This window comes from Littorina saxatilis, linkage group LG11 (assembly GCF_037325665.1).
Source record: "Littorina saxatilis isolate snail1 linkage group LG11, US_GU_Lsax_2.0, whole genome shotgun sequence".
Lineage (NCBI taxonomy): Eukaryota > Metazoa > Mollusca > Gastropoda > Littorinimorpha > Littorinidae > Littorina > Littorina saxatilis.
The window spans coordinates 6,485,062-6,512,222 of NC_090255.1; the positions used below are offsets into that span (position 1 = coordinate 6,485,062).

A 27,161-nucleotide genomic window follows, 5' to 3' on the forward strand; every position below is an offset into this window, starting at 1 on the left:
TGATTGGATTACGCACAGATCTGGGATGACGACAGCTAAAATGACGTCATGTGGTCACACCTATCTCGCCGCACAGAACCAGCCCCTTTACTTATGTACACAACTGTTGTGGTATTTGCCTAGTTGCATGCTTATTCATCATAAAAAAATAATTTCAAGACGTTAAACGATTATTGTATTGTATCTAGATATTGAACGGTGGAGAAAGGGTGAGGACAGAACCAAAATTGCGACTGAGAGAAACTACGTCTTCATGACATGTGGGAATACCCTGCCAAAGTACTCCGGTCCCATCAACTTCAAGTGGTCCATTGGGGATAGCATCAACATAGAAGAAGATGGCCGTGTCTTCATTGACAGCAAAGGTGTGTTTCTTTGTTTGTTTCCTTTTTGTCACATGTGTGTTTCCTTTGTTTATCCTACATACGTGAGAGACACTCGTGAGATAATAGGGAGGTTTAGATATTGCGTTACCGTACCCCGACCTCACCTATCCCTATCGAGATAAGTCACGCAGAGGAAAGTTGTAAAAACTGCTCGTTAGGTACCACGTCACGTATCAAAGTAGGGCAAAACTCCTTTCGAACATCATGCATTTCGTGCTTTAAAAAAATCGTGGACAGTGCGCTGAAGTCCGCAAAAATACCCAGTGTTAAAACTGCTGCTGTCATTGTGTGGGTGTCGCTGTGACTTGAACTTTTAGTTCGAGAAAAGATTGGGATTTTTTTCTTTTATTCTGTCTGCCTGTTTCCTTTCCTCTCTTTCTTTATGGCAATGTGGTGATGGATGCACGCGTGTGCACGGCATATGTATGTGTGTGTGTGTGCGTGTGTGTGTGTGTGTGTGTGTGTGTGTGTGTGTGTGTGTGTGTGTGTTTGTCTATCTGTCTGTCTGTCTGTAAATTGGTGTGGCCGTGTGTGTGTGTGAGTGTGTGTGAGTGTGTGTGTGTGTGTGTGTGTGTGGCCGTGTGTGTGTGTGCGTGTCTGTGTTTGTGGGTGTGCGTGTGTGCGTGCGTACGTGCATGCCTATAATGTGCGAGCCCAAACTTGGCCATCACGTCAATTGAATTGGACGGAACATTACTTGCAGGTCGTTCACAAAGTCAGTCTTTATAAAGCAACACATTCTTGCAAGGCCGTTTTACGAACCAAAATAAAAATACGCACACACACACACACAGACACACATACACATAGACCCACACACACACACACACACACATACACACACACACACACACACACACACTAACACTAACACACACACACACACATACACACACACACACACACACACTAGAATGTATTAAATTCAATCCTTTGTATTAATTTTTAAACATACGCTTCCTCACGCAAGGTACTTGCTTCCTGGGAGTATTTTGGTCGAGATGACATTTCTAAATTTAGCTTGGGTCGTCCTTGCGTGCTTCATGGTTTGCTGTCATATTGCAGAGCCGTTGGAACGGGTCACCCAAATAATTTAATTTTAGTCAAGCAACCACGCAATTAAAAAATGTGGTTTATGCGCCAGGATATAAGAAAATGCTGTAAGGGGAGGTCTCATACTTTATTTAAATGGTTCATATTTAGATTTTAAAGTAATATGAGATACGTTGCCGTCACGTATAAAAACAGTTTTATACGTGATCACGCCCGTAGGCCCTATCAGAAGCACGCACAGCGATCGACAGTGGGAATACCCGCAGTGATAAGGGTGTAGTATGCACGTAACGTGGTATCTAACGCTCAGAAGTTGTCAAAAAGAAGGTCATAGTGTTCACGTATTATCAGTCGAGACACCGACAAATTTGCACTAAAAATCCATTCTAGGAGAGCTTTTCCATTATTTTTTCTACTGGAAGGATTGAATTCATTCCACTGAACAGATTTAAATACAAAATACATTTGAACGAACGGTATTTTGCTTTCTGTGTCTGCTTTTCGAAGTGAATTGAGGCGAGCACACTCAATAGGCCCACAGAAGGATACGCGACGTAAGTCTCAGCGCCTTGTCGTTCGTGGGGTTATGCTCTTGACACATCGGCGACTACGATGTATACAAACCAGAAATATGGACTGAAGCTTATTCCAGAAAATATTGAGCATCCTTACACCCTTCTCGGATGGTTGGACTTGATAAAATCTGACATACGTTGCGCTGACGTATGGAAGGGTCGTTTGCTACGTAAACACGTACCTAATCACCACACGCAGCGCGACCCGCATGTGAGATACGTGTCTGGTAGGTGACGTAGCTCATAGGTGACGCAGTTTCCAAACTTCTTAATAATCGTTCAAATCACACGTGTGTATATCATGTAAATGAGGTCATGTCAAGCAAGTCTGACAGGGACCTGTTTTTCCACTGCTTATGATGCCAAAGTCACCGAGACAAACGTCATTATAGAAGAAAAAAATTGCGCTCGCTAATTACCCTCGATGAATTTTTAGAACTAACACGTCACGCCACACTTTCAGAGTGACGTTTCTTTACTTTGACGTAATAGATTGCATGAGGCTTTGGAAGAGATCGAGGTTCCAAAACAAGCGTCTTCAATTTAGCTGCCTCGACTGCAGGACATTTTCAGTAAAATACACGTAAGTACAGTATGTAGGATAAACAGAATACTACATGGCTTGCTGTGTCGTACCAGATTTACACTCGTTGCTTTTCTAAATATTGAAAAGCTCGCTTTTTGCTCGCAGTTCAATATTTTAAAAAGCAATTCGTGTAAATCTGGTACGACACACCAAGCCATGTTGTATTCTCTATTTGTTTCCTTTTTGTCACATGTGAGTTTCCTTTAGCCAAACATAGGAAATACTACATGGCTTCCTATGGGATACAGTACCAGTTTTACTTCTTCTTCTTCTTGTCGTTCGCCAAACTTACTGCCTGGTGGATCCTCACAGGGCGAGCACCATATCGATGATCAGTTCTGTCTCCAAGTTTCATGATGGCAGTTTTACACGAGTTGTGTTTATAATATGTATTGAACTGCGAGCGAAAGTGAGCTTTTCAATATTTGAAAACACAACGAGTGTAAAACTGGTATTAAACAGGAAGCCATGTAGTATTCTGTTTATCCTAGATACTGTACTTGCGTGTCTATTGCTCCAAACGTCCCGCAGTCGAAGCGCCCACATTTGAAGACGCTTCAAATGCAACCTGGATCTCTCCGAAAGTCTCGAGTAGCCTTTGAGTAGTCAAAGATACGTCACTCTAGAAAGCATATTGTGACGTGTACGTTCTTAAAATTCTTCCAAATGTTCCAAGAATGACGTTTGTCTCGGTGACTCGGCATCACGGGCAGTGGAAAATCAGGTCCCTGCCAGACACGACCTCTTCACATGCACTGTGGAGTGAACGATATTGTTATGACATGAGTGGTATGTCACACGTATGTGGGATAGACTCTTGTTCTAAACTGTCTATGTCCATTTGTGTCGCTGTCCGAGTATTGAGGGACGTGTGTGTGTGTGTGTGTGTGTGTGTGCGTGCGCGCGTGTGTGTTTGTGTGTGTGCCTGTGTGTGTAGTGTGTGCGTGCGTGTAGTGTGTTTGTGTGTGTGTTTGTGTGTGTGTGTGGTGTGTGTGTGTGTGTGTGTGTGTGTGTGTGTGTGTGTGTGGTGTGTGTGTGTGTTTGTGTGTGTGTGTGTGCAGTGTGTGTGTGTGTGTGTGTTTGTGTGTCTGTGTGTGTGTGTGTGAGACTTGGGGTGTGTGTTTGAGAGAGAAAGTGCTCTCTCTCTCTCTCTCTCTCTCTCTCTCTCTCTCTCTCTCTCTCTCTCTCTCTCTCTCTCTCTCTCTCTCTCTCTCTCTCTCTCTCTCTCTCTCTCTCTCTCTTTTTTCACACTCTCCCTTTTTGTATTTTCATTATTTTTATTAGAATCTTAAACGAAATGAGGCAGAGCGCTATTTAGATATCAAATAACCAAAGGGAAGTAAGCCGCTCTAAATTCATACAACATGTGTAATGGAAAGTTGCGTTTTCATTTCAATGCTTGTTATTCTCTCAGATGCCAGGAGATTGGTTCCGTATAACTCTCGCTAACTGCATGACACATGTCGTATGAATATAGAGCGCTTACTTCCCTTGGGTTATTTAAGTTATTGAGACATCCCAGTGCACTAAGGGATTTATAGAGCAAATCGAGAAAATTCATTATTGAACGAAGCGCATAGCGCTAAGTTCAATGAATATTTTTGTGATTTGCTCTATAAATCCCTTAGTGCACTGGGATTGTTTCAATAACGATATTGTCGGTACCGCCAGAGAAAAAAGAAGATACAACACGCACATTTTGCGACGCGCATTTGAATAGGCATAACTGTGTGGTCAGGTCGTGGAAGATCTACGTTTGTGTGTCTTGTGTGGGCTGTCTCAAGTGTGTCGTGCTTTCGTCACACGCAAACTCTTGTTTTAATTTCTGTTGGTAAATTCCAGTGTAGCGTTAAACTAAACAGTGATGATCTTTCAGACAGACCTCATTTGAACTCGGAGAAAGGACTATGTTCTTAGTTATTAGCGATTCGAAACCTCCAGTCGAGCTTCGACGGATTGACTGTGCAGAGTGACTCCCCTTGAATTGACTAACCCCAAGGTCGACGGTTAGCACATTTTCAAAATAAATGTGGCATGTTTCTCGTGTGGTATCTTCACTCATCGGGGAGTCTGGTACTAAATATGAACGGTAAGAATGCTCTGAACCCTACATGTATTATATCCCCATCGTTTTATCGTTCACATTTGCCCAACATGTTAATTTGCTGAGCGGGGTTTATGTCGTCTGCTAGGCTATGGCAATCGAACCACTGCAGTCTCATTTCAAAAACAAAAATTGCTCGTCACGTTGCACTGAGTCTGCATGCATGAGGCAGGCTGGTGTGTTTGTTTGTCACGTTTGTTTGCTTAACGCCCAGCCGACCACGAAGGGCCATATCAGGGCGGTGCTGCTTTGACATATAACGTGCGCCACACACAAGACAGAAGTCGCAGCACAGGCTTCACTGTCTCACCCAGTCACATTATTCTGACACCGGACCAACCAGTCCTAGTACTAAGCCCATAATGCCAGACGCCAGGTGGAGCAGCCACTAGATTGCCAATTTTAAAGTTTTAGGTATGACCCGGCCGGGGTTCGAACCCACGACCTCCCGATCACGGGGCGGACGCCTTACCACTAGGCCAATCATGCCGGTTAGGCAGGCTGGTGATAAGTCTTATCTATGGTAAGAACGTTCTAAACCCTACACGTTTTCGATTCCGATTGTTCTTGCCTTGAAATAATAATTCGGAAACCATTCATTTACTGAACTGATGCAGTCGTATTTCAGTGTAGTCTGCTACGTATGACAGAGTCGAGTCAGTCGACTTCCAAATGCTGATCTAGCTGGTACGTTATCGGAATAACACTAGTGTTTTCTGTTAGCTGCTGGGAATTGTATACTAACTCATCATTTGGTAATGTGGATAATAAGCTACATGCCACTAACACGGCATAATTATGAGAAGAATCTTCGCAAGTCGAAACTGAAAAATTAGACACAGCGGGTTCTATTTTTAGATCTGTGGCACAGGCACATGCAATCTGTCAGAAAAAAACCTCTTCTGCTTTAATTGAGAAGCAGGAAATTTATGGTTATTTGGTATTGTGAAGAATATAAGCTACATGTCATTAATTAATTCTGAGGATGAGAGTACAGTCTCGCTTAGGCAAAGGGCGGAAGAATACGCTTTGTGGAATAGTTAGCGCACTCTTGGAGTGCGCTAACAGTTTTAGCGCGTCGCCATAAGCCAATCAACTGGTTCACATCAGTCATGTGACACCAGTACTTACTGACAATTATTATTATTATTATCATTATCATATTTTAATTGTCATTATCATTTAAAATATGTATACGTTCGTTCGTTCGCTTCGCTGTGGGTATGCAGTGCCTTGAGTGGTTGACTACGTTGTTTTTATTTTATTTTATTTTTTCTCCTTTTGGGGGGAAGGTGGGGGGGGGGGGGGGGGGGCGTGAGTGTGCTGTAGCAAATTACTTGTCTTCCATCTTAGCTTACAACTTATATAACATTCCTCTAGTGCCAAAAATGTCTTTGTTTTTTCTTGTACCAAGTGTGTGCTTCAAAATGAATTTCAGGAACACTGCACTTTGCGTACGTGCTGCAGACAGACGAACAGTCCAACAAATCCTACACCTGCAGCTTGTCCAACGTGGTTGAAGAGCAATTAGCCCCGGGAAGAATCAGGCTGGTGGTCCAGGAGCCAAACTCCAGTAAGAGATATAATTCCTCGTTGAACGAATGCTGTAACTGCGTGTGTGTGTGTAGACATCCTTACGCAATTCTACCGTGCTGTGGTAGAGAGTGTCCTCACCTTCTCCATGACTGTGTAGTACAGCAGTGCTACCCAAAAAGAAAAGACGGACCTGCTGCGTGCAGACAATCGTGAAAACAGCAGCAAGGGTGATAGGATGTGATCTGCTCTCATTAGATTCCCTGTTCTCAGCTCGTGTCGTGAAGAAATCTCAGAACATCATACATGACCCCACGCACCCTGCATTCAACCCTTTACTTACCATCAGGTAGGCGGTTTCGAGCAATTAAATACAGGACCTGTAGATTCGGACAGAGTTTCTTCCCACAAGCGGTCAAGACGATACCCGCGCGTCCCTGAATAGTCTGGTTTTATTGATTGCGGAAAGTGCTGTGATAGCTGTATCTCTTAATCTACTTTAACTTCCATATGGTGCTCAGTTATGTGATACTTATCTATAAAAAGGTGTGTGTGTTTGTGTGTATGTGTGTGTGTGTGTGTGTGTGTGTGTGTGTGTGTGTGTGTGTGTGTGTGTGTGTGCCGTCGCGATATAACCTTGAACGGTTGAAAACGACGTTAAACACCAAATAAAGAAAGAAAGAAAGTGTGTGTGTGTGAGTGTCTGTCTGTGTGTGCGCGTGTGTGTGTGTGTGTGTGTGTGTGTGTGTGTGTGTGTGTGTGTCATATACTGTAAATCGCTGACCATCAGATCTATGTTTATTGCATTTCATGTTTTAATTTGTTAACTTTCATTTTTACCAGCGACTGCGATTTGTCACATTATAAAATTGCATGAGCTAGTGATGCAGGGGCGGACGAGGGGGGGGGGGGGGGGGGGGGCACGTGCCCCCCCCCCCCCCCCGAAAAAAAAAGAAAAAAAAAGAAGAAGAAAAAAAAAAGATTTTTCTATGCTGATTCTATGACCATTTCTAAGTTCAAATGGCACCAGATGGCACCATTTTGCTTCTTTGGGCAAAAACATTTTCCGGGGGGGCATGCCCCTGGACCCCCCTAGCAAATTCGGGTGCTTCGCGCCCATCACATTCACTTTCGATTCAAAGTGCCCCCCCCCCCCCTTACAAAGCAACTGATCCGCCCCTGTGATGTGTGTGTGTGTGCAAGATACAAGATACAAGATACAAGAAATTTTATTGTCCTCATCAATACAAGGAAATTTGGCATGTGTGTGGCAAGACATAATACACTGATACATAGACATTTACAAAGCAACAACTGAAGTTCAATATCAACACACCCTTACGCACACATACCCACTACTTCAGACACACAGGCTACATGTGCCCCTCGGACGTACGCAACCCACAATTCACCCAGCCATACAACTCCACATGCACTTACTCATTCATGCAGCACTCTAGCGCCCGGCCATGCAGAACTAGTACGGTTGCTAGAAGCGCTGACCAACAAGTGTTCAGATATTTTTCTAATTGTCGTTTCTAGATAGTAAAATATGTGCTGAAAACGGTCAGCTATCGCACCATCAAGAAATCGGTTCCCTAGTACCCCTTTAAGGCTCTGGAACCACCCCGGGTGGCAATATCGGGTCGCAACAGAGAGTGTTCCCCATAGCCGGAAAGAGCCTCAACCGTGAAAGATAGAAAGAAAGGTATTGAACAAAAAGGACGCACAACACCAATGTGAACCATTTGTGTTATCATACTTATATTAAAATATTGATGACCATGGAATAAATGGGTTATTTTTAGATTTCTGACAAAAAATCGCGAAAAACATGACAAATTGTCTTTTTTATAGCCTAAACTACGAAAGATTTAAAGACAAGTATTGAACACAAAAGATAGCAATGGATAATGGCAACAACATTTGCTCTCATTGTGATACAAAATTGTTGATTGTTTTTTAATACTTTTTCGTTTTTGTGGATTTCACAAAGCATACCAATTAAACGGCAGTCCAGGTAACTCGTCCGAATTTTTGCGGCTAAGAGCCTCAACATTTGAAGATAGAAAGACTATCATTGAACAAAAACTATGGTAAACACTAATGTTAATAACTTTTGATCTCACACTGATATTGAAATATTGATGACCATGCAATTAATGGGCTATTTTCAGATTTGTGGGTACAAAATCGCCCAAAACATGACAAATTGTCTTTTTTCTAGCCTAAACTATGAAAGATTTAAAGACAAGTATTGAATATAAAAGATTGCACGAGAGAATAGCAACAACATTTGCACTCATTATTGTACAAAATTGTTGATTGTTCTTGAATATTTTCCGTTTTTGTGGATTTCACAAAGCGTACCGATTAATCGGCAACCCGTGTCAATCATCCGAATTATTTCATGCTGCGCCAAAACGATTGAAAATGGATGGAATATTAGTGTTTGAAGACAAAAGGCGCACATTGTCATGTTAAGCATATCTTGTTACACCGTATACACATCAAAATCGTGATAGCTCTTGGTTTGAATGTTACAATGTTTGATTTTGTGCAAGTTACACACATTGATACTGACAAAATGTAATGATATTCCAGGACAATATATCCAGCGCGCTCTTTGGGTCCCCAAAACACTGTACATGGTGAGTCCCATTGTGGTGCCAAAGTAGAAAATAATTATATTCACTTTAGCGATAGTCCGCAGTAGACGACATCAAATGACACAGACTGTAATGATAACTCAAAACTCGTCATCGCTTTCAGCAAACGCGTCAAAGTCAACCTCCTCATCTTCTTCCTCGTCATCCTCTTCTTCACAACCACCATCTGCCAGAAGATCGATCAGCGACACAGGTAGGATGGGCTTGATACACCACACGGGTTCCAGGACTCCGTCTGCATTTTTCGTCCATCCCTGCCCCTGGTCGTAGGGTTTGGGCCTCTCCAGAGTGCCTTCATGAGCACGCTTGTACAGGGCAACGCGGTGGTTTACTCGCTGAATGTGCGGCATCAGAGCAGATTGGCAGGGAGGCATGCGGGCTAGATCGACCTTACACTTGGACGTGAGTTTCTCGTTGTCTCCCACCATCTTGCGGAGTAGCTTTCCACGAACGACATCAACTGATTTCTCACGACTGTAATTGTACATCAGGCACGTAAACTCTTCCAACTGCTTCACCACCCGAAGTTTGACATCCCAGTCGTCACCAAGCTGCCTGAATGCCGTGTGAAACTTGGGATTTTTCTCCAGTTTCTTAAGGGCCCCACCTTCACCTTTCCTTTGAATGCACTGGTGCAGTCCTCTTCGCTGTACACATAGAACCCAAGAAGAGTGGCACAGTAGTCATGCCCCAGGAACTCTGCAAGCTCAGAGAGGTTGATCAGTTGCCGATGTTTTCCTGATCCCGTATCCAGGTATACAGTCAACTTGATGGCTTCGGCGTGGTAGAGAAGAATGACAAAGATGTCCGTGTCCGGGGTTCTGACCACAGCGTTCTTGTATCCCAGCGCTGCGGCATGATGGAGGTACAGCACCACCCATCATGACTTTGTCCAAGTCCAATGGTTCGTCTAGTTGCTGTGACTTGACGAGAAGTAGAAACGCGATGTCGCTTTGCACCTGGTACTGGAGGGCCTTTCCTTGTGGGGATGTGAGCGTGACCTTCTTGCTGCACGCCTCCATTGTCTTAAGTTTCTGCCTCTTTATAGTGTCAAAGAAGCTTCCTGGCTCTCCACTTTGAAGGCGGGTGATGAAGTCAGTTTTGGCGACCATGCCTTTAGCTTCCGCCTGAAGCAAGTCCTGTTCGACGTCCATGCGGACAGGGGCACCAGACGCCAAGGAGTAGAGCCTGTCTTTGTCTGAGATGGAAAACGGGTTCGTGAAGTTCTTGACAGCAGTGATGACTCTCTGAACAGCCTCCTTGCTTTTCTTGATTTCGGTCTTCTCCAGTTCGCGATGTCTCCCCACCTTTGGACAGTCTGGATCGTCGAGGAGGTTCACCATCTCCAGGTCTTTTCATAGACTGGGATGTCAAACTTCGGGTGGTGAAGCAGTTGGAAGAGTTTACGTGCCTGATGTACAATTACAGTCGTGAGAAATCAGTTGATGTCGTTCGTGGAAAGCTACTCCGCAAGATGGTGGGAGACAACGAGAAACTCACGTCCAAGCGTAAGGTCGATCTAGCCCGCATGCCTCCCTGCCAATCTGCTCTGATGCCGCACATTCAGCGAGTAAACCACCGCGTTGCCCTGTACAAGCGTGCTCATGAAGGCATTCGGGAGAGGCCCAAACCCTACGACCAGGGGCAGGGATGGACGAAAAATGCAGACGGTGTCCTGGAACCCGTGTGGTGTCTCAAGCCCATCCTACCTGTGTCGCTGATCGATCTTCTGGCAGATGGTGGTTGTGAAGAAGAGGATGACGAGGAAGAAGATGAGGAGGTTGACTTTGACGCGTTTGCTGAAAGCGATGACGAGTTTTGAGTTATCATTACAGTCTGTGTCATTTGATGTCATCTACTGCGGACTATCGCTAAAGGGAATATAATTATTTTCTACTTTGGCACCACAATGGGACTCACCATGTACAGTGTTTTGGGGACCCAAAGAGCGCGCTGGATATATTGTCCTGGAATATCATTACATTTTGTCAGTATCAATGTGTGTAAGTTGCACAAAATCAAACATTGTAACATTCAAACCAAGAGCTATCACGATTTTGATGTGTATACGGTGTAACAAGATATGCTTAACATGACAATGTGCGCCTTTTGTCTTCAAACACTAATATTCCATCCATTTTCAATCGTTTTGGCGCAGCATGAAATAATTCGGATGATTGACACGGGTTGCTGATTAATCGGTACGCTTTGTGAAATCCACAAAAACGGAAAATATTCAAGAACAATCAACAATTTTGTACAACAATGAGTGCACATGTTGTTCCTATTATCCCGTTCAATCTTTTATATTCAATACTTGTCTTTAAATCTTTCATAGTTTAGGCTAGAAAAAAGACAATTTGTCATGTTTTGGGCGATTTTGTACCCACAAATCTGAAAATAGCCCATTAATTGCATGGTCATCAATATTTCAATATCAGTGTGAGATCAAAAGTTATTAACATTAGTGTTTACCATAGTTTTTGTTCAATGATAGTCTTTCTATCTTCAAATGTTGAGGCTCTTAGCCGCAAAAATTCGGACGAGTTACCTGGACTGCCGTTTAATTGGTATGCTTTGTGAAATCCACAAAAACGGAAAAGTATTAAAAAACAATCAACACTTTGGTACAACAATGAGAGCAAATGTTGTTGCGATGATCCATTGCAATCTTTTGTGTTCAATACTTGTCTTTAAATCTTTCATAGTTTAGGCTATAAAAAAAACAATTTGTCATGTTTTTCGCGATTTTTTGTCAGAAATCTAAAAATAACCCATTTATTCCATGGTCATCAATATTTTAATATAAGTATGATAACACAAATGGTTCACATTGGTGTTGTGCGTCTTTTTTGTTCAATACCTTTCTTTCTATCTTTCACGGTTGAGGCTCTTTCCGGCTATGGGGAACACTCTCTGTTGCGACCCGATATTGCCACCCGGGGTGGTTCCAGAGCCTTAAAGGGGTACTAGGGAACCGATTTCTTGATGGTGCAATAGCTGACCGTTTTCAGCACATATTTTACTATCTAGAAACGACAATTAGAAAAATATCTGAACACTTGTTGGTCAGCGCTTCTAGCCACTAAACTAAACTCACACACTGGAACCCTCGTACGGCTACATATGACACCCGCACAAACATTACAGCCTCAAACATCGTACTAGATCTACAACTAACAAGCATACATCCACTATCAAACTCCGAATACATCATCACACATTACATCATAACATATTGCATTATAACACACGCACAAACATTACAACATCAAACATCGTACTATAATCTACAACTAACAAACAATCATACACTATCAAACACCAAATATATCATCGTACATTAAATTACATCATACCCCCCCACCCCACCATACATTCACAATGTATGGTGGGGTGGGGGGGTATGCGTGTGTGCGTGCGTGTGTGCGCGCGCGTGTGTGTGTGTGCGTGTGTGTGTGTGTGTGTGTATGTGTGTGTGTGTGACTTGAGGCGAGGAAGCTTTGAGTGTATACTGCTAGTTTTAGTGAATGTAGGCCTATTTTTAAACTTATGCTTTCCAGTGTTGTTTTTAAATTAATGTTGTTGATCAATTTGTATAAATGATGCGTGTGTTGGTGTATATGGCTGGATTGAAATGTTTCTTAACCGCAATTAATGTCATCACAAATTCTCAACCTTGGGCAATGGATTGAAATTTTTCTTAACCGCAATGTCATCACAAATTCCCAACCTTGGGCAATTAAAGATTCTGTATTCTGTATACTTACGCGGGACAGACCACTCATGAGAAAACAAAAGAGAACGTTAGCTAAGACGTGACGCATCAACTACGTCACGTACCAGAACACCAAGACAACATGCGGGTGGTGCTGCGTGTTGTGAGTAGGTCCGTGTTCACGTAGCAAACCTCTCCATACGTCAGCGCAAAAAAAAAAACCAAGTCGCGTAAGGCGAAATTACTACATTTAGTCAAGCTGTGGAACTCACAGAATGAAACTGAACGTAGTCCGCCGCTAGTGCAAAAGGCAGTGAAAGTGACGAGCCTGTTTGGCGCGGTAGCGATTGCGCTGTGCTTAAAGGTCCAGACCATGCTGTTTTAGCGTCAAAAACGCTTCGAATCGTGTTCCTGCGCGACCGAACACTTCCCGATGTTTGCAGTTAGTTAGAAAACCACTTTCTTACCGTCTTCAACAATGTTTGGTTTACTTCGGAATCTTCTAAGGCCGTAATCCGACGAATTTCGTGACCGAAGCGACGGATTTCTTCTCCAAAACGACCCGCCATTGTGCCGCGTGATCTTCGCGAGACTGGCTTATGAATAAATTATCCGTGACGTCACACTGTGTGAAGATGGTTGTTTACCAACATGGCAACAAGCGTAACTGCAGACGAAATTGAACCGTACATGTTCGAACTACCAGTTTCTCTCTCCCGCAGTGGGGCACTGCGGTTATGAAATTAAAGGCCCCTCCTGTTTTTGGAACCGCAGGAGCTTTCTAGTTTGCTGTTAGGTAGATTTTTGGTTCCTCTTTCCTGTCATGCTCTCTTTTTCTTCATGAATTCTTTTCTTTTTTCTGCCTTCTTGCTCATTCACCTGTATTTTTTCCAAAAATCTCTTCTCTTGCCGCTTGTCTCGCGATTCATGTATAGTTTAATCTGTTAGTGTTCTGATGTAAGTCCAGCAGTAGATAGGTTAAGCCTATTTTAACATACTGGAAACTGGTAATCTTCCAGTAGGTATTAATTTAGTTTTACTAAAGCCTGCTGGGACACAAGTAATGGGTTAGTGCATTTGTAAACAGGAATCGCTTGACAAGTGGCCCCCTTCATCTCCCCCTTCCTCGTCCTGATATGGCTCTGCGTAGTCGGCTGGACGTTAAGCAACAAATAAACAAATACCAGTTTCTCTCCTCGAATCAAGCATGAAAGATGAGGAGCGGAGGCCACTTCCAGCAGTAGTGAAAAGACAGTGACGATGAAAATTGCGACTCTGTTTGTCTCAGCGATCAAAGGTAAACACGCCCGCTCTCTGTGCTGAACTTATCGTCTGCTTTCGAGTCTGTGCTATTTTTTTCACTCTCGCCTTGTCAACGCACTCGCGAATAAGTGGGATATTGTTTAAGTGTTCATGCATTGCATGCACGAGTAAAAGAACAACAGCTCATCGCAGTTTTAACTGTTCTTGATTATTTCAGAGACTGGTGTCAGAGTGGCCACTGTACCTGTTGTATTGTGTGGGAGGGGCAGATTTGAGAGAGAGAGGAAGCTAGCCTGAGGTACATTGTAGAATGAAAACTTGCAGGGGAGCAAGAATGCATCACCAGCCACGAAGGTGTACATACAACTTTTTTTGAGGTGCCTATATTTGTTTGATTGTTAAATGTATGTATTTGTTGTTGTTTTTAAAGGCTATCAAGAAAACTGTTGTCATTTAAATTTGTAACACTCAGGCACATATAGTTTCACACACACACAAGATTAACTCACTTGCATGCCCACAGAAGAAGTTTGCTCTTCACATTGTTCTGTTGTTGTTGTTTTTATAATGTAATCATTGTAACATCAACACTCAGTAATAACCAATATTACAACACAATCACTTTTTCATCAGAACTCACTCACATACTACATGTATTAAACCCTGGTTTATGGACACTTGCATTTGTACTTTGCATGGGAAAGCAGCCTGAATTTCAGATGAACTTTAATAAAAGAAGATTTATATGTATGTTGCTCTAGATGCATGTTTTAATAAATAATAATGACATTCAGGAAAGTAAAAGGACTGTTGAAGTTTGCTGTTGTAAAATGTCTGATGATTAGGGTTCTGTTGCACATTTAGTGAATTGACTGTACCAATTGCTGTTATTATTTACACCCAATCAGTGCATCCACATGATATTATGTAGCTTAAATTAAAGAACATGTTTTGATGTGTTCAGAACATACCGACAAGTTGCACACTCACTGACTTTCCGAAAGAACAGGAAAGTTCTTCCTGCCTGTCTGGTCACTGCCATCAGAGACCTCTTTCTGTCACAGAGCTACACAGGCTTCAAATATATGTAAGATAAATAAAAGGTACATTACAACTCTCAACTGCGGGGTGTGTGTGTGTGTGGGGGGGGGGGGGGATGTGCATAACCATTGCATACTTAAGGTCGGCTTAAACTGCAAACAGAAATGTGGAGCTTGCATAACAATTCTTGCTTTGGCAGATTTGGAGATAGGCAGCCTCAGTCTATATAGTTGGTCACCAGTTGGGGCGTCCTGCTTGGTGACAACTTGAGCTTTGTCAACTGGTCTAGCTGTAGCAGTCAAAGTCTGGGCACTGTTGCATTGTAGTCTTGCTGTGTATGCAGAGCTTTGTTGTAGCTGCCATAGGCCAGTGTTGCCATAGACCAGTGTTAGGATCACCACCCCCTCAAACAGCTCCTTCAGTTAACCTGATGCCTGTTTTAGACAGAAAAAAAAGTTACCACAATCAGCAGAACTTTCACTGGAGAATGGGCATAATTCTTTCATACTTTCTTTCTCATAGCTTTTTTTGGTTTTTATAATCTCTTCATTACACTAAATAACATCCATCTTAAGACCTATTTTGAGCCTGAATTTAAGTTGACTAGTAATGATATTAATCATAATGTATTTATTTTTATAATGTACAAACTAGAGTATGTATGTGGATATGTGTGTGATGGTGCTGGTATGGATATGCGTGGTTTGGGTTATGTGTGTACTGATGTGTACATTTTATGTGTTTTGTATGTTTTGCGAGTGCGATTTTATGTGATGTTATTCTGTACACCAGCCAAAACAAAATGTCTGGTATATTAGATAATAAACGCACCTTTAAATTTATTAGCGACTACACCCCGTCACCCTGCAGTCCCCCTCCCCCCCATTACACCCTACACTTTTAACATTGTATAAAAAATCATGTCCCAATATAGGTCCCTAGTTACCTGGGAGGACGTTAAGCTCCATAATCAACATCAACAACGTATTGAATTGAATTGAAAAGCTGGGGTTAGGAGGTCTAACTTCTTGAATTAAAGTGGTTTTTTTCTCAGGTGCATGTAGTTTTTTATTTGCTTGAAATCATGGTGTATTCTGGTTGTAAGAGAAGAGTCAATTTCCTTGTAAGCCTGCAAAATTAAGATTTGTCATTTTTGAAGTACATTTTTGTAAGAGTCCAAAATAGTCCAGGATAAGGAGGAAAAACATAGGGTGGGTCAGGAAATCTGAAACATTGCATAGTTTTGTTTTGCCTATGTAGACACAAAAAGTACTGAGTACTTCCCCCCCCCCCCAAGAGAGCATAGCTGTTTTAATTATTTTAATGCCACTGTTAGCAAGAGGAGTACTACAGACAGCAATCAAACAGTGGATTTTTTCTGTAGACATTGTTATTTCTGTTTAGGTGTTTCAGTAGTTTTCTATGCGGATAAATCATGCTGCATGATCACTAGAAACAATCCAGCTCTGTAGCATGCAAGTTTTTTAAAGTTTTTTTTCCCATGTTACTCTGAGAGAAAAAAACAACCCACAGAGATAAAGTTGAACTGGCAGTTTGACTGAAGCAGTGGTAATAACACAGAGTGCTCTTCCTACAATCAATTTTTTTTATGTGGATGATGATGTCCATACATGTACAGTTTGGTTGTATTATTTTGCTAGACTATTTGTTTCTGTTAGATATATCTGCTCACATGATTGTTGTTCATAATTTGACATTACATTTACTGCTGATCAAAATGTATTGTTGGAATAGGTCTGCTTAATATTCTGACTGCAGTTTTGTAATAAAATCAAATAACACAGATGTTTTAAGTATCAAAGTGCTTTTCACACACACACACACACACACACACACACACACACACACACACACACACACACACACACACACACACACACACACACACACACACACACTATGAGTATGACTGCAAACATGAATTTGTACTTGTATTAATTATAATTACTGTATTACAGAACCTGATCTGAAAAAAAGGACAACAGCAAATTATTCATGCAAGCTTGCTGTATTAACGATTTCTTTATCCATTTAATACAACACTGAATTAAAAGATAACAACTATAACAACGTGTGTGTGTTTGTGTGAATGTCTATGTGTATATGGACGGACACTGATTAAACCTGAGACTCATCGATTACCCAGGTGAGTGTAAAAGAGGGAGAGAGAGAGGGAACTTTAAGGTGGGTGCATGGGGACGGACATGTAGTAACATATATATGTTTTAATCTGTAATCTTAACACATGTGCTTAAAATTAGGAACAGATGCCATTCCACTACAAATACTGTCAGTCTGACAAAAACGCCCAGTGACACTGAACCCCTATCCCTTACAGAACACATTCAGTATACATGTACTCACTTCCTTTCGTCTGCGTTTAGTGAAAGCAGATCGTTCTGATGACACTGATTGGTATCCGGTTTCTGACCTCCTGTGAGTGGTCAACAATTGTCGGAACTGGAACTGCGTTAGGCAACAGCTGTTTTGTGTGTGCCAGGTTTTCTTGCCGGCTTAACTGCGTTCGCATTGGAAGAAAGTGTCGCGAAACACAGCACATCGTGTTGGCCGTTTCCAGTTAATCAGTCTTGCTGCAGAAGTTGTAAGCCCATCGGAAAAAGGTGACAACTGATGCCTGAACCTTTTTTCTATACTTCATAGCTATCAGCAGCCGTGCGCATTCCTTCGGCGTGCTGTTGATGCTCGATTTAGGCAAACGCCCACTTGAGCGTAAGCTGTAACTTTCGGTTTCCAAACACAAAGTGACGTCACAGCCGGTTCTCGTCTACTGGCGGCCATTTCGAAGTCTCGTTTAGCAGACGAATTTGGCGGAACGTTTTTAATTAAATCACAATGATTAAGCTACGAATCGGTGAATTTCTTTACATTTTTGGAATCTTTAGGTGCATTTCTCTAACCTTCAGTCATCGGTTAGTGGTTCTAATAACCTTTAAAACAGCGTGGTCTGGTCCTTTAATAGCACGCTTTACTGTACCTCTCTTCGTTTTAACTTTCTGAGCGTGTTTTTAATTCAAACATATCATATCTATATGTTTTTGGAATCCGGAATCGACAAGGAATAAGATGAAATAGTTTTTGAATCGATTTCGGAAATTTAATTTTGATTATAATTTTTATATTTTTAATTTTCAGAGCTTGTTTGTAATCCAAATAGAACATATGTATATGTTTTTGGAATCAGAAAATGACGAAGAATAAGATGAAATTGTTTTTGGATCGTTTAATGTGTTATTTAGTATAAATATAATTTAAACTCTCTTTTTACTGTGCCTGTGACTGGTGGGTACCACCAGTCACAACCCCTCGGTCTGCATGCTTTTATGGTGCATTTGTGTCTTAAATTGTGAGCTGATGTCAGGTATGTTTGACTGACCAGCAATGGGCCGCTCACTTGGCTTTTTACCTGCGCCCGCGTCGCAGCAGCGCTTTTCACTTGCTCTTAAAACTCACTTAAAATCCTATATGGATTTTTGCATTAGGATGAGCATCCCCCCTGTGCTGGTGACTAAGAGAACTGTAGCTCTCTATGCCACGTATTTAACCCGAAGGCTCAAGCCTTCCTCTGTTAATATTCGAATAATGCACCTTACTAGACCAGATCCCTCAACTCACCTTAGATTTTTACAGAGTAACTTTTTGTAGGGCCTTGCCAAAGTAAACTCCCGTCCACGTTCTTTTGGGTTGGTAGGAGCTCAAAGTTCGCCCCTTTCTATTGGGTGCTAGTTTTAAATTTGTTAAACCCCAAGTGTTCTTAAATAATATGTGATTTTTGTCCCTATGAAATTTAAAAACTTGCCTTCGGTTTTTGACACTGTCACGTTTCAATATATCACTTAAGGTGATTATGAACCGGTTAATTACTACTAATTAACTAACCACACCACGATCCACTCTCGCAGTCATACAATTAAATAGAGTCAACAAAAGTAAAAGTTTCAGACGCCTGTTTATGTATAAACTCTCCACCTCCCTCGAGCCTTCACTCAAAATATGTTCCTTTTACGTTCTCAACACGTAAAAAACCAGTGTTCACTGACAAAATGCCAGTAGTATATAGAAAATTATAGTAACACGCTGAACCCGTGTAAATATAGTTAAATGCGAATGTTCTGTTCGAAAAGCTCTAGTTCGTGCAGGGGTCACACCCCACGTTGTCACTACTCCAATGAAATCACAGATACGAAAAGACAACGGTGGTCAACGGGGTGCGTACGACATGGTGCACTTAGCTTTATCTCTGCTGCTGCTGCTTAGCCGGTATGCTGGTTAGCCGGTTCGCTGGTTAGCGTGTCCGCTGGTTAGCCGGTTCGCTGGTTAGCCGGTCCGCTGGTTAGCCGGTCTCCTGGTTAGCCGGTCTCCTGGTTAGCGTAGCTTCAACAGGTCCCGCCAAAGTCAGCCGTGCAGACGTTACAGGAACACGTAACGAAGCGAAGCGAAACGAACGGACGAATCGAACGAAGGCTGCAAACAGAAAGCATCGGTGCACTAAACATGTCAGCTACCCCTCACCCACCACCTTAAAACATGTCATCTTTAAATATCTCATCGAGCACGTGGGCCTGCACAAAACGGACTTTTTACAACAACAAAACAGCCATTTTCCGTCCTTCTCTCCCTATCTGCAAAAACCATATACAGATTAGTATTTTAGCGTCACAGAGAGTAAATTATGCGCTAACCTGGAAAGAACAACAGAGAGTATTTCATTCCACAACACAGACTCATCAACAGCGTTAAATAATGATTTATTACCTCAAAAGCCTATGATTGTACTCTCAATGGAAGCAAAGTCCGCCTCCTCCCTGGAACAGCCTCTGTTCGTCAACAGTGACCAAAAACCTCCAGAACCCCTTGTCGAATCCTTATGCGAAAGCCATCGCCGACGAAGGAAAGTTGACGACTTGTCCTCAGCAAAATAGTGGCAGTGTGAAGGAAATAACCGGTGGAAGCTCCCCTAGAGTGCCGAATACAATATTCGGTGAAAAACCATCATACTCTAGAAACTGTGTATTAGATCCTTCCCCTTCTGCCGCTGGGTGTCAAGTGCGCCGCCCTTGTGTCTCTCTCAGACAACCTAGCCAATAACACGTGACTGACCTTGTCAAAAAACCAGTCCAGCTATACACAATTCTGCCTCCCCAAGCAGAAAAAAGACACGAGAAACTCAATCCCTGAAAATCCCGTGTGCGCTGTCAGCGAAAAACCGTCAGCCCTATGACAGCAGAAACCTCCACTGTAAAACTCGTGCGCAGCAAACCCTCCGTGTTCATTGAGCACTGTCAGCAAACTCTGCTGTAGCCCAATATCACGCACAGGCGCTTTCTATCATACATTGACCCAGAACAGGCACTCTACTGAGTGACACTTTCTTGGTCTCTGTCACCCGATCGTGACACACCTCCCCTCTTCAAGACGAAACCTCGGTTTCGCTCACAGTCATGTTCTCCTCTACAGCCCGAGAGAGAAAGTCAGCTCCAACATTGTTGGCGCCCGGAATAACGCGTACCGTGAATTGGTACGGTTGGAGAATCAACGCCCAGCGCATAAGTCTGGCGTTTGCCAACCTTGCAACCTGAAGATATTGCAGAGGTTGATGGTCCGTCTCCAGACAGAAAGGTCGTCCGTACAGGTACGCTTCGAACTTCTGGATGCCCCAGACAATGGCGAGACACTCGCGTTCAACCGTTGCATACGCTGCCTCGGCCGAGGTCAGCTTACGGCTGGCGAAGCAAACAGGGTGCAAAAACCCCTCTGTCTCCTGAAGCAACACTGCCCCAAGTCCCTTCCCTGAAGCGTCTGTCCTCAGCACGAAGTCCTTGTTCAGGTCTGGTAGTCGGAGAATAGGCTGACTGGTGAGTCGCCTCTTCAGGGTGTTGAATGCGGAGCTGCATTCCTCAGTCCACACTACAACGGTCGGTTGTAGTTTCTTGGTAAGGTTGGTCAGTGGTAGAGCGATTTCGGCAAAGTGCGGGATGAAGCGTCTGTAGAAGCTGGCTAGGCCCAGGAACGACCTGACTTCTTTCTTCGTGCGCGGTGGCTCCGCCTCCCGAATCTTCTGGATCTTGTCGTCCTCTGGAACGAGCAATCCCTCGCCGACAACATGACCCAGGAAAGACAATTCCCGAAATCCCAAGTAGCACTTGGACGGTTTAGCTCCCAGATTTCCGTCCTTCAACCTTCCGAACACGTCGCGCAGGGCGTCGAGATGTTCAGTCCATGTCTCTGTCGCGATCAGCACATCGTCGATGAAACTGCTGATGTCCTCGCGCTTCAATGGTTCCAAAAGTTTCCTCATCATGCGAGTGAAGACGGCACCTGCATTCTGTAGACCAAAAGGCATGACTGTCCACTGGAACTGGCCGAATGGAGTGGTAAATGCAGTCTTTGGGCGATCTTCCTCAGCAACTGGAATTTGCCAGTATCCCTTGGTGAGGTCTAATTTTGAAAAATACTTGGCCTTGGCCAAGTGACTGAAGAGGTAGTCCACATCAGGCATGGGTTCCGCGTCAAACGCCGTAATCTTGTTCAGCTTCCGGTAGTCGACACAGAACCTGACGCGTCCATCCTTCTTCTTCACAAGCACAATTGGTGAACTGTAGGGAGAGTTCGCTGGCTCGATGACGCCCAACTTCGTCATGTCGGCGATTTCCTTCCTGACCACCTCCTTCTGGGCATGAGGCATGGGATACTGCTTCGTCCTCACTGGCTGCTTCTCCAGCAAGTCGAAGGTAAACTCCTCTAAATGCGTCTGAAGTGGTATGTCTGTAAGGACCCGTGCTGCATCCTTCAGGATCTCTTGCAGGTCCGCCTGCTGGTCGTCCTCAAGATCAGGTGAGATGTGCACGTCCGTGTGATCCTCACTAGCCTCCAACGGACAAACTGGTACACGTCCTCCTCCCTGTTCTTCCGTTGTCTCGTCCATCACGACAGCAACTGCTTCTGTCACTTTGTCCTTTTCCCCGTAGGCAGTCCTCTCTATGTAGGCGCGCAGCAGGTTGGCGTGGTACAGGCGTGCTTTCCCGTTCATGACGATCCGGTAGTCGTTCTGGCCCACTTTCGCTGTCACCTCAAAAGGTCCTTGCCACTGCAGTTGTAGCTTGTTGTGTTTGACAGGTAGAAGTAGCAACACCCGTTCTCCAATCTTGAAGCTGCGCGGCCGTGCCTTGCGGTCGAATCCTCGCGCGTAACGCTGTGCTGCTCTTCCCAGGTTCTCTTGAGCCAGTTTGCAGGTCTCTTCAATCCTGTTCCTGAGTTCTACTATGTAGGTCGCTGTCGTCTGCACCTCCTCGTCAGCTTCTTCGTCCGTCCAGGCTTGACGCAGGATAGCCATGGGACCGCGTACCTGTCTGCCGTACAACAACTCAAATGGGGAAAAGCCCAAGCTCTCCTGAGGAACCTCGCGGTATGCAAAAAGCAATGCTGGGATGTACCTGTCCCACGTGCGTGGTTTCTCCTGAGCTAGTTTCCTCAGCATGGTCTTCAAGGTGCCATTGAACCTTTCCACCAGTCCGTTGCACTGAGCATGGTAAGGAGTGGTGAAGTGCTGCTCCAGTGATAGCAGTCGTGCTGCCTCCGCCATCACTCCTCCCGTGAACTGCGTGCCTCTGTCGGTGAGTACCTCTGATGGAATTCCCAGCCGGGACCACATAGTAACCAGAGCCTCAGCTACTCGCGTGGCTTCAATCGATTTCAGAGGGATCGCCTCTGGGTATCGAGTAGCGTAGTCCACCATGGTCAAAATGTATCTGTTTCCGTCCTCAGACGCAGGCAAGATGGGCCCGATGATGTCCACTGCCACCCGACGAAAGGGTTCGTCGATGAGCGGCATCTTCTCTAAGGGGACCTTCCTCACCCTTCCTTTGGCAACCACCTTCTGGCACTTATCGCAGGACGCACAGAAACGTCGGACATCCGTGCAGATGCCTGGCCAGTAAAAGTGGCACCAGACACGATCCGTGGTCTTCTTGGTGCCAAGATGACCTCCCAGAATCGAGTCGTGTGCCGTTGCCATGACACCCTCGCGTAACTCGCGAGGCACGACAACCTGTTTGAATGTACCTTCTTGGTTGCTGAACTCACGGTAGAGCAACTTCTTGTCCCTGAGGAACTTTGACCTCCCATGCTTCCCGCTCAGCTTCACCTTCCCCGACTTCGCGTGCTCCCGAGGAGTCGCTAATGTCGGATCAGATGCCTGAGCCTTCGCGAGAAGCGCGGGGGTCACGTTCCCCAGGGCAGCTCGTGCAGCAGGTAGGGGTTTGAGAGGTTTATCCTCTCGCTCCGCCTGTGCCCGCGTGAGCACTGAAATGACGTCGGGAGACCGATAAACGGGAACCTCCCTGGTGACGCCGTCCACAAACTGAACCCGGTTTCCAATGAGCAGGTCGCATGGAGGATCGTCCATGACGACGGCCACAATGGTCCCCGTGAACAACGGTGTTACGACCTTGATCACTGCCGTGTTCAAGTCGTAAGCGTGAGATGCCTCGGCCATTCTCACTCTGATGCTGTCTCCTGTGTAGGCCATAGCTGGAACTAGACTCGCCCGAACCACTATCATGTCTGCCCCTGTGTCCCGCAGACCTTCGCCCTTCACTCCGTTAACGTAGACGTTGCAGTGGGGCTGGAAATGCTTCCTGGAGCACGGAACGCAGAGTTGTGGAATCGTGCATGAGCTCGTGACGTCCCTTAGCTCCTCACTGCCAACAAAGTGTACGCCCTTCTGGTCAGCCTGTCTCCTGTGGCAGTCCTTCTTCACGTGGCCCCGCTTGTTGCAGTAGTAACACTGGATGTCAGATCTGGAACTTGATCCCTTGTGTCCCTGATCGTCCTTCCCGTCCTTGGGTCCTGAAGAACCTGAATTTCCCGATTTTCCCGGCCGTGAGCCTGAAGATTTGCCGGAGATCGCTTGGGCGTCCTCGTGTACTCTGATCCAGTCGGCTGCCTCCTGAGTAGTCTTTGGCTGGTGCTCCTGCACGAAGGTCACCACCTCAGGTCGCAGGCTGGACATCAGTTGTTCCATGACAATGAGGTCGGCAAGGTCGTCGACGGTCCAGTTCTTCTCGGCCATCTCCACCCAGCGCCGCAGGTAGAGATTAAGGCGTGCCACAAACTGATGGCTCAGCTCGCCGCTCAGTCTCTTGCTGTTACGCAGACGTCGTCTGTAGGCTTCCGCAGTCAGGTTGAAGCGCTGGAGTAACGCCTTCTTTAGTGCCTGATAGTCTCTCGCCTCGTCGTCATCCAAAGCGTTGTAGAGCTGCAATGCGCGTCCTTTCAGGCAGGTGCTAAGGCGGCTAGCCCACGTGGCCTCTTCCCACTTCTGGTCAGATGCAATGCGCTCAAACCGGCGTAAAAAGTCGTCGAGCTCGTCCTTGTCATCGTCGAACGTCGGCAGTCTCGTACGGTCGGCAACAAACGTCGGCGCGCTAGCCTGAGTAAGCGTACCCTTCTCGGCCTGTAGCCTAGCTAGTTCTAGCTGGAGATCGCGATCCGCCTGCTCTTTCTCTTTCCGTTCCTGTCTGTCACGTTCGGCCTGTCGTTCGGCCTGTCGTTCCTGTCTCTCAAGCTCGTCTTTCTTATCCTGTCGGTCACGTTCGGCCTGTCGTTCTCTTTCTTGTCTTGCAAGTTCGTCTTTCTCTTTCTTTTCTTGTCTGTCTCGTTCGTCTTGTCGTTCCTGTCTCTCAAGCTCGTCTTTCTTATCCTGTCGGTCACGTTCGGCCTGTCGTTCGGCCTGTCGTTCCCTTTCTTGTCTGTCAAGTTCGTCCTTCTTGTCCTGTCTGTCACGTTCGGCCTGTCGTTCTTGTCTGTCAAGCTCTTCTTTTCTCGTCTGTCGCTCTATGTCTTCCTTACGTTCTAACTCCTTGCGCTTAAGCAAACTACGCGCTCTAACGCGTGCGTCTCGCTCTGTCTGTTCCTCACTACCAGGAGTCTCAAAAGTTAATCTCTTCGTAGGAGATCCCCCTGTAGCCATGGTTAGTTTTAGCAAAGCTTTATTACCAAAGTAAGTCTAACGCAGCTATAGCTAGAACACGCGGTGATGAAAGCGTTGGATACAAAAATCCAGCAACCAGAAAATGCAGAAGAAAAATCCAAACGGTGTAGAACAAATCGCGTAGCCTACTTTATGGCTGCTTTTTGCGGTGAAACAAAGTGTTTCCCACAGCCGTGGCCTACTTTATCGGCTGCTTTTTGCGGTGAAACAGAGTGTCTCCCACAGCCTTGGTTAGGACAGAAGTCCTCGGACCCTTCCCCCCCAAAATTCCAACAAAGTCAAAATATGGAGAAAAATCCAAGTAAAACAAGACGGTAGAAATGTAACCTGTTACAGAATGCGAAACAACAATGTAGAGAAAACTGAGTAAAACGAATAACAAATCCGCTAACCCCGCTCAGCTCTCTGCAACGGAAAACACTGAACGTACAACAACAAAGATTCACAAACAAAGGAAAGGGAAGTAATCACAGTTAGCGCATACAATAACTCACAAATTACAATTTACATTTCCTGCAAGATGTGAATCGCTTAAGGTGTGGTATATGATCAAAACTATACAAAAAAGGGTAGCACCAAGCAGAAAATAAGTCGAGCACTGACGAGATTATCTGCTCTTAGTTATCCCTAATTGGTGGGTCTTTATCAGTTGGAAATTAACTGAGTAAATCCCGGCTTGGCCCCCATGTGTCACGTTTCAATATATCACTTAAGGTGATTATGAACCGGTTAATTACTACTAATTAACTAACCACACCACGATCCACTCTCGCAGTCATACAATTAAATAGAGTCAACAAAAGTAAAAGTTTCAGACGCCTGTTTATGTATAAACTCTCCACCTCCCTCGAGCCTTCACTCAAAATATGTTCCTTTTACGTTCTCAACACGTAAAAAACCAGTGTTCACTGACAAAATGCCAGTAGTATATAGAAAATTATAGTAACACGCTGAACCCGTGTAAATATAGTTAAATGCGAATGTTCTGTTCGAAAAGCTCTAGTTCGTGCAGGGGTCACACCCCACGTTGTCACTACTCCAATGAAATCACAGATACGAAAAGACAACGGTGGTCAACGGGGTGCGTACGACATGGTGCACTTAGCTTTATCTCTGCTGCTGCTGCTTAGCCGGTATGCTGGTTAGCCGGTTCGCTGGTTAGCGTGTCCGCTGGTTAGCCGGTTCGCTGGTTAGCCGGTCCGCTGGTTAGCCGGTCTCCTGGTTAGCCGGTCTCCTGGTTAGCGTAGCTTCAACAGGTCCCGCCAAAGTCAGCCGTGCAGACGTTACAGGAACACGTAACGAAGCGAAGCGAAACGAACGGACGAATCGAACGAAGGCTGCAAACAGAAAGCATCGGTGCACTAAACATGTCAGCTACCCCTCACCCACCACCTTAAAACATGTCATCTTTAAATATCTCATCGAGCACGTGGGCCTGCACAAAACGGACTTTTTACAACAACAAAACAGCCATTTTCCGTCCTTCTCTCCCTATCTGCAAAAACCATATACAGATTAGTATTTTAGCGTCACAGAGAGTAAATTATGCGCTAACCTGGAAAGAACAACAGAGAGTATTTCATTCCACAACACAGACTCATCAACAGCGTTAAATAATGATTTATTACCTCAAAAGCCTATGATTGTACTCTCAATGGAAGCAAAGTCCGCCTCCTCCCTGGAACAGCCTCTGTTCGTCAACAGTGACCAAAAACCTCCAGAACCCCTTGTCGAATCCTTATGCGAAAGCCATCGCCGACGAAGGAAAGTTGACGACTTGTCCTCAGCAAAATAGTGGCAGTGTGAAGGAAATAACCGGTGGAAGCTCCCCTAGAGTGCCGAATACAATATTCGGTGAAAAACCATCATACTCTAGAAACTGTGTATTAGATCCTTCCCCTTCTGCCGCTGGGTGTCAAGTGCGCCGCCCTTGTGTCTCTCTCAGACAACCTAGCCAATAACACGTGACTGACCTTGTCAAAAAACCAGTCCAGCTATACACAATTCTGCCTCCCCAAGCAGAAAAAAGACACGAGAAACTCAATCCCTGAAAATCCCGTGTGCGCTGTCAGCGAAAAACCGTCAGCCCTATGACAGCAGAAACCTCCACTGTAAAACTCGTGCGCAGCAAACCCTCCGTGTTCATTGAGCACTGTCAGCAAACTCTGCTGTAGCCCAATATCACGCACAGGCGCTTTCTATC

General features: G+C 44.7%; 1 protein-coding gene and 1 long non-coding RNA gene across 2 annotated transcripts in view; one reads left to right on the forward strand and one right to left on the reverse strand.

Annotated features, from left to right (window-relative positions):
* Positions 1-27,161, forward strand: part of LOC138980802 (uncharacterized) — a 116,732-nt gene that overhangs the window by 10,873 nt on the left and 78,698 nt on the right. Inside the window, exons 4-5 of the mRNA XM_070353690.1 lie at positions 189-365; positions 6,143-6,277. Coding sequence (XP_070209791.1) covers positions 189-365; positions 6,143-6,277 — 312 coding nt within the window. The remainder of the gene's footprint in view (positions 1-188; positions 366-6,142; positions 6,278-27,161) is intronic.
* On the reverse strand, positions 14,847-17,925 carry LOC138979613 (uncharacterized). Its single transcript, XR_011460061.1, has 2 exons — positions 17,314-17,925; positions 14,847-15,362 (listed from the first exon to the last, which is right to left on the reverse strand). It is a non-coding gene; the product is annotated as an uncharacterized lncRNA (long non-coding RNA).